This window comes from Pygocentrus nattereri, chromosome 19 (genome assembly GCF_015220715.1).
Source record: "Pygocentrus nattereri isolate fPygNat1 chromosome 19, fPygNat1.pri, whole genome shotgun sequence".
In the NCBI taxonomy this organism is placed as follows: domain Eukaryota; kingdom Metazoa; phylum Chordata; class Actinopteri; order Characiformes; family Serrasalmidae; genus Pygocentrus; species Pygocentrus nattereri.
In genome coordinates, this window is record NC_051229.1 from 39,125,437 (window position 1) to 39,135,598 (window position 10,162).

Below are 10,162 nucleotides of genomic sequence, written 5' to 3' on the forward strand. Positions count from 1 at the left end.
ATGAAGAAAGAACCTGATTTCAGTCTTATGTTGTCTGATTTTACTTTAACAGAGGAAATAAGTTCAAATATTTCTCATTTAAGCTCAAATATTTCATATTTATAGGAATATTATGTACAGAGCTGATCTTTTATCAGGAGCATTTTACCTGTTAGCTGTGTAAAATGCTATATGTACTATTCATTAACTATACATACATACATACATACAAGATTTTGTTCTGACAACAGCGTATCTACTACATGGTACTTTTAATGCAAGTCAATGGAACCAGAATTTTTCCCAAGTCATTCTGGGAGGTTTCATTTGGAATTCATCATGGAATTTACACACTATGTAAAGAACAACAGGCATCTTTAAATTATGTCAAAAACTGAAAAACAACAAAAATGGAGATGAGGTCTTGTTCCAACAACAGCGATATATACACATATACCCTTATACCACATATACCCTTACCCACTTAAGGAAAAGTGTGGAAAACTGGTTTAACCACTATCAACAGATTCTCTAGTAATGGATTTAGAAAACTGGTGTTCCCCTTAATAAAAAACTTTAAACTCAGAAATGTTATTAACATACAGTATTTATTAACATACAATAGTCATTGGCAATAAAGTCATGTAATATTGAACGCTTTCAGGTTGTGGTGAATTTTAACGTAACATACAGCGAGATGATTCTCTATGATGCTGTTGTGGTTACTGTGTCCGTCTAAGCAGAGGTCACTGCCATTGTCTGCTCGTAAGTCTGTAAAGCCAGTTTAATGAATCCAGCTCTCGGAGAATCGCAATCAGCGTAGATCTACAAGAGAAAAAGAAAAAAAAAACCTGAACTTCCCATATCACATTCCCAAATCCTAACGTTTTAGCCGCAGCACAACTGTAAGTAAAGTAAGTTTCTCACTTGCATTTTCTATTCTGCCTTAAATATGTTCAAAAGTATGTCCACTCGATATTTAATCCCTCATAATTTGTGACTTTGGTGTTGCCTCTGAATTTTCCATTTCACCTTAAATGGTGCAGCAGTTACATTCTGGCACCTATGCACCATTTAAGGTGGAACAGAAAATTCACCTCAGCCTGACTTTCAGGCTATAAAACACCATCTGAAATCCTTAAATTTATCCGGTCAGAAACCACCCACCCCCCCACCCCCCACCCCAAGAGGTTAAAAGGTCAGCGTGGGCTAATGCGCTGCATTAAGGACCCACCGTGACTAAACGCTGGCCCCACCATGTCTCGCAGAATCACCCACTCAGCAGCAACCCTCCTTTCTGACTGATTGCTGGTGGCAGAATGTAACTCGGTAAAACTGTTTTAGCAGTGGAAGGTCAAACTGACGGCTAATGAGGAGTGATTTTCCCGAAGCCTGACCCCGTTATTCCCACTCTTTAGCCCTCTCTCAGCACTACAGCAGAACAGAACCGGGAGAACAGACGGGGTTCAGAGACACAGATCCAGTTTCGGTTCATCTGGGGGTGAACGTGGCGTCCAAAGGTTTTTATTATTAAGCAGGCGCCAGATTCCCAGAGCGTCACGGAGGTTTCTAACGATGGCCAGCTTAATGTTCTTATGTGTGTGTGGGTCTGTGTATGGCCAAAAGTATGTGGACAACACCACTAATGATTGAGTTCAGGTGTTTTAGCACCACCCCACCATTATAGGATGCCACCTCTGCCACAAATCAGTTTGTGAAAGTTCTGTCCTGCTGCGTCTGCCCTTGACAAATATAAGCGCTATTATTGTGAAAAGGAAGCATCTAGAAGCAACAGCTCAGCCACGAAGTGGTAGACCATGCAAACTCAGAGGGGGTGGGCAAGTACTGAAGTGCACAGCGTCTATCCTCTGGTAAGCAACACCAGCACAAGAACTGTGCGTCGGGAGCTTTATGAAATGGGTTTCCATGGCCGAGCAGCTTGTGCAATGTCAAGACTCAGCTGGAGTGGCGTAAATCACACCACCACTGGACTCTGGAGCAGCGGACATGTGTTCCCTGGAGTGATGAGTCAAGCTTCTCTATCTGGCAGTCTGATGGATGTGTCTGAGTTGGGGGGAATCAGGAGAATCTACCAGAACGCATAGAGCCAAGAGTAAAGTTTGGTGGAAGAGGGATGATGGGCTGGGGCTGTTTCTCAGGGTTTGGGCTCTCAGTTCCAGTGAAGGGTGATGTTGATGCTACAGCACAAAGACATTTTACACAATTCTATGCTTGCAGTTTTGCGTTAGCAGTTTAGGCAAGAACCTTTACTGTTCCAGCATGACTGAGCCCCTGAGCACAAAGCCCATAAAGTCATGACTGGGTGAGTTTGGTGTGGAAGAACCTGACTGGTCCTCACAGAGCCCTGACCTCAACCCCATCAACACCTTTGGTATGACCTAGAACAATGATTGTGAATCAGATCCTCTTGTCCAACATCAGTGTCTGACCTCACAAATGCTCTTTAGACTGAATGGACAAATTCCCACAGACTCTCTCCAAAATCTTGTAAAAAGCTTCCCAGAAGAATGGAAGCTGTTAGAGCTGCAAAGGGCGACCAACTCCAGATTAACGCCTATGGATTTAGAACGGGATGTCCAACAAGCTCATACTGGACTGATGGTCTGGAGTCCACTTCAGCCATTTAGTGTGTTTGTTGTAATTTCTAGAATCAGACATTTAGTTCCTCATTCTCAAATCTGTACTCGTTTCTGCACAACTTTGACAAATTATGGTCAAATAGTCACAAAATATTGTCAGAGTCACGATCAGAAAACTGTTCTGTTGATCCAATTTAACCTCATTACTGCAAATTCTGTTTTTTATTGCCTGACTTTTCCATTTTTTTCTAGTTTTACTTCTATATTCTTAAGAGTTCTGTCTGATTACTGGGATTTGGGAATATATTAGTATTTTGTTATATAGCTTATCTGACACCAGAAAATCTAATTCACAACAACAACAACAACAACAACAACAACAACAACAACAACAACAGAATGAATTTAAGTCTAGGCACGATTCTGTTCATCAATACCATAAAAGTGCTTCAGTTTGAGATGGCACAATACCACTTCTTATTGACTTCAGCGAGACTAAAAGGTATAATTTTAACCTTAAGCAGCACATTGAACGAAGCTGAAGCGGGTTTCTAATTTGAGCTTCCCACTCCAACTTAAATTCGATCAAATGTAAATTCATTCCATATTTGATTTCTCAATTTGTGACTTCGGTGTTGGGAACTAGTGCTGCCTTTGGATTTTCCATTCTAACTAAAAAACTGTTGCACTATTTAAGGTGAACAGAAATTTTATGAAACAGGAAACCAACTTTAGCCTGACGTTTATTTTACCGCAAACTCTAGTTTAAATGGCCCTTTCCTTTCCATACTTTGTCTAATTTCAGTGGTAGATTCTTACATTCACTTCTGAAGTAATCTGGAGAAAATGATTAGATAACTTACTGTCCTAAATTCAACCCATACTAAATTCACTCAAGAGAAGAAAACAGCATCACACAAACATCCTGACTGGACTAAACCTCCTGAATCCTGTCCTGACTTTAGGATGAACCCCAGCAGGGTCCTGACTCCTGTTTAAGGCCCGTTTCTCTGGTTCTGAGGCGGCTGAGTCAGGCAGCGTAGTTCACTACCAGCATAATGAGCTCCATTTATTCCTACTGTAAAACGCGGCTTTCACTGGGAGACGTTTTTCTCTTCTAACTCTGCGCTTTAAACATCTCAGACGCTGCCGACTCGAACTCCACCGCCCCTCTGATCACCTTCCTGTGTTAATGTTGATGATGAAATATTACAGTGATGGTGGTGAATAACAATCTGTTTATTAGGAGGTGTAACGTTAGTGCGCTCAGCTAAAGCGTTTGGGAAATGGAGACTGCGGGGTGTAGACGCACTGATAAACAGCAGGGGGCGCTCTCACGGTATTCTCTACTTACAGTTTATCACACTTTAGTTCTGTTTGAGCTTTTTTACATTACAGTAATGGCAGCTGTCTGGCTAACTTGATTACTCTGATTATGTGTTTATGTTTCAGCTATCTGATTACGGTCGGTTGCTAGGAAACAGACATGACAGTTGATTGTCAACTTCCATCAAGCAAGTTTTCTTAACTTGAGATAAGATGCTGCAAGATAAGATGTCTAAATTAAGATCAGCAGGTTTGTGTGTGTGTTTTACCTTCAGCAGGTCTGTGCCGTTAGCATGCTGGCTGTGAGCCTGCAGGGCAGAGTCACTTTGAGGATGCACCAGGTTAAACAGATGCACCAAACTCACCGCATCCTGCAGCCTGTAACCACGGCAACAACACCACCCATCAGCATGACTGTACATTGTAGCCATATAAATACAGACTTTATTCAATAAATATTAAATGATCAGCCTGAGTTCTGTTCAACACTTACACCAATTAATGACACTGACGCTGATTTTCAGATACCTGCTTCTAAATTACAAACTAATATTGGGCGTGGCTTAAACCATAAATGTGAAGTGCTGGACGTGCTCATATTTACTGACAACACATTACAGACTAATAAAGAAGTGGTGACATTAACCACATCAGTACAGAATGTAGTTAAACAGCCAATCAACTAGATTTTGGAACAAACCAACTTACTGCTATTAACACTGAAAATTAAGATTAAAATATTTGAGTTAGATTAATTTTTTTTTTTCATTCGGGGTCAAACACAGAAGGATGGGTTCCTCCCTTAAACCTGGGTTCCTCTCCAAGTTACTTCCTCTTACTCCAGGGGAGCTTTTCCTCTCCATTGTCGCCTCTGGCTTGCTCAAGGGGGGGCTTGGACTTTGATTTGTTTTACATCTATACATGAACTCTTTAATTTTCTTTGTAGTTTTATGCATATTTGTTTTCCTCTCGATGCTTTTCTTGCATTTAATGAATCAAAATCTTAATCAATATAATCAAATATGATTAATAGCTGCACATACAGCTTTTTGTACTAAAATGATCAGTTTGAGCTGAAAATAGTAAAGATATAATTTGTAAATATAAATTTGGGTTTTTACTAGTTCATTCGTCTAAATAAATAAATAAACAAACACAGACGGACCGTTCTCTCTGCAGCATGTCCGTTAACAGACCGTCAATTCTGCGGCTGCTGGCCAGAAACCACACAAGACCCCCAAAAAAGCGAGTCGAGTGGAGCAGGTTGTACTTCCCAAACTTCTCAATGTCCTCATAGGTTAAAGCATGTACCTGTAAACAAGACAAATAAATAAGCAAACAAATAAATACAGAGAATTATGTAACAGTTTAGTCCATCTTATACAGTTAATTCTGTTTTATTTGGGCAGTTGGCATTTAGGGTTTAATTTAAAATGCATTTAATGCTATTTTCATTTTTTTAGTAAATTCTTAATAATGTTTATCAGCTTTGCATATACATAATGTATAAAAATGTGTTTAGAGATTTAAGAATAAAAATGTGTTTTCCTTCATACGTCAGCTGTTACTACTCATTTAAACATTGTCTTATATTTAAAACGGTTATGTTTTGAAGTGTTTTCACTGGCAAACACACTAAATGCCCAGATAACTTTTTCTTGGCTGCCTAAACAGTAACAGGTCTGTCAGAGTGAGCTGAGTTAATCACACTGAACTGATGCTGTATTAGCAGAATGAACTATGAAGGTGCAGTAATACACAAACTACGGATGCAGAAACAGCTGTAAACAAACAGTAAATTACTTACATAACTAAAAAATAACATAACACCATAAACGCAGTGAAATACAATGTAAATGCTACTCAGAGCAGATGTAATAGTTATAGTATGTAGACTAATAATACCAAGTGAGATGCATGTAGTATAATTATGAACAGACATTGTACATTATTAGTAGAACATGGTAGAACTGTTCTGTGGTTCTCTTAAGAAAATCGGCAGAGCTGTTCTTAAACACACCCTCTGAAACTCTGCAGAGTCAGGCTCGAACTGGACGAGGCAGTATTTCAGGACGTCTTCATGTCTGTTCTGTCCAAAAGCGACCTGCAAGCAGAAAATAAGCAGAGCTTACAGCCTTTACTTCCACTCACAGGAACACCGGGATTATTTATCCAGCGTACCTTGAGGTTCTCCTCTTTAAAGATAGGGGGCGCTGAAAGCTTGCGGCCATTTTTGGGAAAGTAAACCTGTATGATTCTGTCCCTCTCTTCCCACGTTGCTTTTCTCAGTGTCCCGCTCGGCTCTCTCACAACGATGAAGCGCTCCTGCTCAGACAGAGAGAATAAATCAGCCTGAACACAGACCAGACATTCTAACAGGGGGACACTGATAATGTGCAGCTTATTATTAGTTTATTTAATTTATTATAGCTTTTGCAGTATAAACCCCACATTCTGTGATGGTTTTGTATCCAATTTAAGACTATAACACTGCAGTTATTATAACACTAGTTATAATAAATACTATTATCATTTTTAAATAATAAAAATAATATGAACATTAATCATAATAAATAGTCATAATTCATTTCTACATGATACTTTTCCAAACTCTCTTTATCCCTCATGATTAAACAGACTGTTTGTTGTTTGTTACTGATCCTTACAGACTGATATATGTAAATGAGTTCTGTTCTGATAGCAGTCCAGGCTAAAACACTCCTTATAACATCATGGGTGGGGCTAAACAGCTGTAGGCTGAATGGGCAGGTCTACAGCTGTTTAGCCCCACCCATCCAGTCTACAGCTATTTAACCCCACCCATCCAGCTGTAGACAGTAGCCCCAACATTGAATGGGCGGGGCTAAACAGCTGGAGTATCTTACTCTGTGAGGAATGTTGTAAGTGATGTCAGTGAAGACATATTTGGATGCGTCCATCCCCTCCAGCATCTTATCTTCAGACAGAACTTCCTCGATGGGTTTCCTCTCAGGTAACACAGGCGGCATCTTCAGCAACCTCTCGGCCTGTTCTTCTGCCCGCCGTACTGCCTAAACACACACACACACACGCGCGCACGCACGCACACACACATGCACACGCACAACAAAGACAAATAAAATACTTCTATTGCTTTTAGGGTCTGACCGATACAACGTCTGATCAACAATATCAGCTGATGTCGATATCGCTATCAGCGAAAATCTCAGCCAGAGAAAACAGTCAGAATGTGAACTGAGAGCCTATTTAAGAATTCACAGTTAACAGATAACAATAAATCAGCCAGTAAAGCTTTGTTAGCTCCACTAAAACTATTATCTGTTCAATCCTATTACATTTTATTGGCTGCTATTATTGATGATCAAACCTTCCATCAATTTCAGGTCATTTCAGCTGAATATGACTCATTTAAATTTGATAATCCATGCCAATTTTGATCCACATGATCATAACATAAATGCAAAAAAGGTATCTGGATGTTCTGGATATCTCTGGTACTTGAACACTGACTACACGTTTTACTACAGAGTGAGCATAAACAGGCCTGTTGAACTAGTTTTAGTGTAGTTTGTATAAATCACTGTCGTTTTACTATAGCAGTTTTGTATGTGGCGCTACTGGTGCTATTTCGTAATGCATGCTGGGAAACTGTCAAAGAATTCTGATATCATTTTGCCATATCAAGCTGGCAAAATGCTCACAAGGTGCCTTAAGCTTTTAGCTTTTAACAGTCAAAATAAAAAGAAATAATGAAAGACAAATAGTTGTTTGAAGTGTCTGAGTGTGATGAGTAAATCATACAGACGTTCAGTATAACAACACTGACAAACTGCATGTTCTCATTACAGAGAATGTAATTAGTCCTGGTTAATTAGATGTAATGCAGTGTGTAATAGAATAAATAAAAATCTCTGTAGTCAAATTTTTTCAGAATATTTATTAAAAGGGCTGCTGGTTCTGTATCTGTTCCAACTCAATGAACATTAGAAAAAAAATATTGTGATGCATATTGTATACCCTGAAAATATCTTAAAGGACTGGGACTTTATATATGTTGCCATATTGCGTTCCTCGACATGCTGCGCTGGGTTCAGCCAGGCAGGTCAACAGTGCCCATTTCAGGCAGTCAGTATTGCTGCCCGACTGCATTCAGTACTACAGAACGACAGTTTAATAAAAAGGTACGATCCAAAAAATTATACTATTATATTTCAATAACTTTGCATGCAGATTATAAGATATGATTATATACTGCAGAGAATGCAGCGATCTACAATCATGTCTCTGTGATGTTTACTGTACGATTCCTCTGGTATTATATTGAGCGTATTTCACCTAGTAGCCTATACAGACCATCTTGATGTAGTTATTCATTTATTTACAGTGATTTTTAATGCCGAGTACTCAATGTAGGCAATTTACAGCATTTCTTAACTAAGAATGGATTAAAATAGGCTTGAGACCTAAACTTTATGAAATGTCTCAGTCGCCAGGCAGTGAATTCATAACCATTTCTTGTAGGAACTTTCTGTGAGGGAGCTTTTAGAGTTGGACGTCTGGTTCCTATCACCACCACTGTGAACAATTCTGACTGTAAGTTTCTCCAGAACGAAGCGTTTCAGACCAAACCGCTCTGAATTGCTCTGATTACACCTTAACCTTTAAACCGTGCAGTACCGTAAATTTTGAAAAATCTGTGAAGTTCCCCTTTAATGGCAACACATTAATTTGGTACAGATCAACAAAAAGCTGACACTGACTGCTCAAACACTAACAGAACAGCTGCGGGACACTTATTTGAGGTCTCTATATAATCACACAAGGCTCCTATAGAAGAGTCACCCAGAGACCCGGGGTGAGTGTGTGTTGGTGTGTTCATGGAGGAGCTTGATGGAGAGAACAGTCACCTCCTCCAGCTGAGCGTCAGTCAGGAGTTTATACTTCGGCGGTTTGAGCTCCTGTTTGACAGGCTGAAACACTTTACTCAGGTCCAAACCTGTGATTCGAGTCAAAATGTCCTGAACGTCAGTGTCTGTGAACTGCGCTGTTCTGACCCCCTCAGCACACTGACCTGGAGATGAAGAGAAACACAGAGAACAAATGTTAGCAGAACCGACAGAACAGCCACTCCTAGTGTTCTGTGACGAACAGAGTTTCTCCTGAAATGAAGGTGTTAGTAGTGAGTCTGTGCTGCAGTGACACTGACATGGTGGTGGTGTGTTAGTGTGTGTTGTGCTGGTACGAGTGGATCAGACACAGCAGTTCTGCTGGGGTTTTTAAACACCTGTGTCACTGCTGGACTGAGAATAGTCCACCAACCAAAAATATCCAGTCAACAGTGTCCTGTGGGCAGCGTCCTGTGACCACTGATGAAGGACTAGAGGATGACCAACACAAACTGTGCAGCAGCAGATGAGCTGTCGTCTCTGACTTTACATCTACAAGGTGGACCGACAAGGTAGGAGAGTCTAATAGAGTGGACAGTGAGTGGACACAGTGTTTAAAACTCCAGCACAACACACACTAACACACCACCACCACGTCAGTATCAGAGAAACAGATGGACTACAGTCTGTAACTGTAGAACTACAGAGTGCAGCTGTACAGTCAGTGGAGCTGATCAAGTGGACAGTGAGCGGAGAAACGAGGAGGTGGTCAGAACGTTACGCCTGTACATGGTTCACTGTTTATATAAAACTTTTCTAAAAAGGGTTCTAAGTAACATCAAATAGTGTTCTTCTATTTTTGACACACTTGAAATTGTAATACAAGCAGAACCCTTTTTGGTGCTACATAGAACCATATACAACATACACTCCATCAATTTGAAGAACCATTTCACCAGGAAAAGAACCGTTTAAGTATGCAAATGATTTTTGTGTATTATGTTAAATTTACCTGCTTAAAACAGGCTGTTGATCATGCAGGCTACAAAAATCTCTTGAGAATCAATAACTGTATTATTTAAAATGCGATTTCAACATAAAAATCAATGATCTGCATTAAGGTTTCATTTTAACTTCATTATAGCTTAGTATTTCCAAAGCTGACAGTCATTCCGAAATCTTTACAATAATCTTTACAATATGGACATAATTGAGTTTTTTCACATCAGGAATTTTCAAGTGAGTCAAGCCAGTCACTCTTCATATGACAATGGATTAGTTTTACGTCTAAGTTGGTGTGAGAGCAAAACTCAAAGACAGAAAAATTATATTGCTTAAAATTCATGTTTTTATATTAAATTATTATTTGTG

The 10,162-nt window shown here is 39.6% G+C and overlaps 1 protein-coding gene across 1 annotated transcript in view; it reads right to left on the reverse strand.

Moving 5' to 3' along the window:
* Nucleotides 1-568: 568 nt before the first annotated feature.
* mrps22 (mitochondrial ribosomal protein S22) overlaps nucleotides 569-10,162 on the reverse strand; it is a 10,402-nt gene continuing 808 nt past the window's right edge. Inside the window, exons 2-8 of the mRNA XM_017681590.2 lie at nucleotides 8,813-8,976; nucleotides 6,791-6,955; nucleotides 6,087-6,230; nucleotides 5,926-6,009; nucleotides 5,071-5,216; nucleotides 4,175-4,283; nucleotides 569-804 (exon numbers count right to left, since the gene is read on the reverse strand). Coding sequence (XP_017537079.1) covers nucleotides 715-804; nucleotides 4,175-4,283; nucleotides 5,071-5,216; nucleotides 5,926-6,009; nucleotides 6,087-6,230; nucleotides 6,791-6,955; nucleotides 8,813-8,976 — 902 coding nt within the window. The 3' untranslated portion in view covers nucleotides 569-714. The remainder of the gene's footprint in view (nucleotides 805-4,174; nucleotides 4,284-5,070; nucleotides 5,217-5,925; nucleotides 6,010-6,086; nucleotides 6,231-6,790; nucleotides 6,956-8,812; nucleotides 8,977-10,162) is intronic.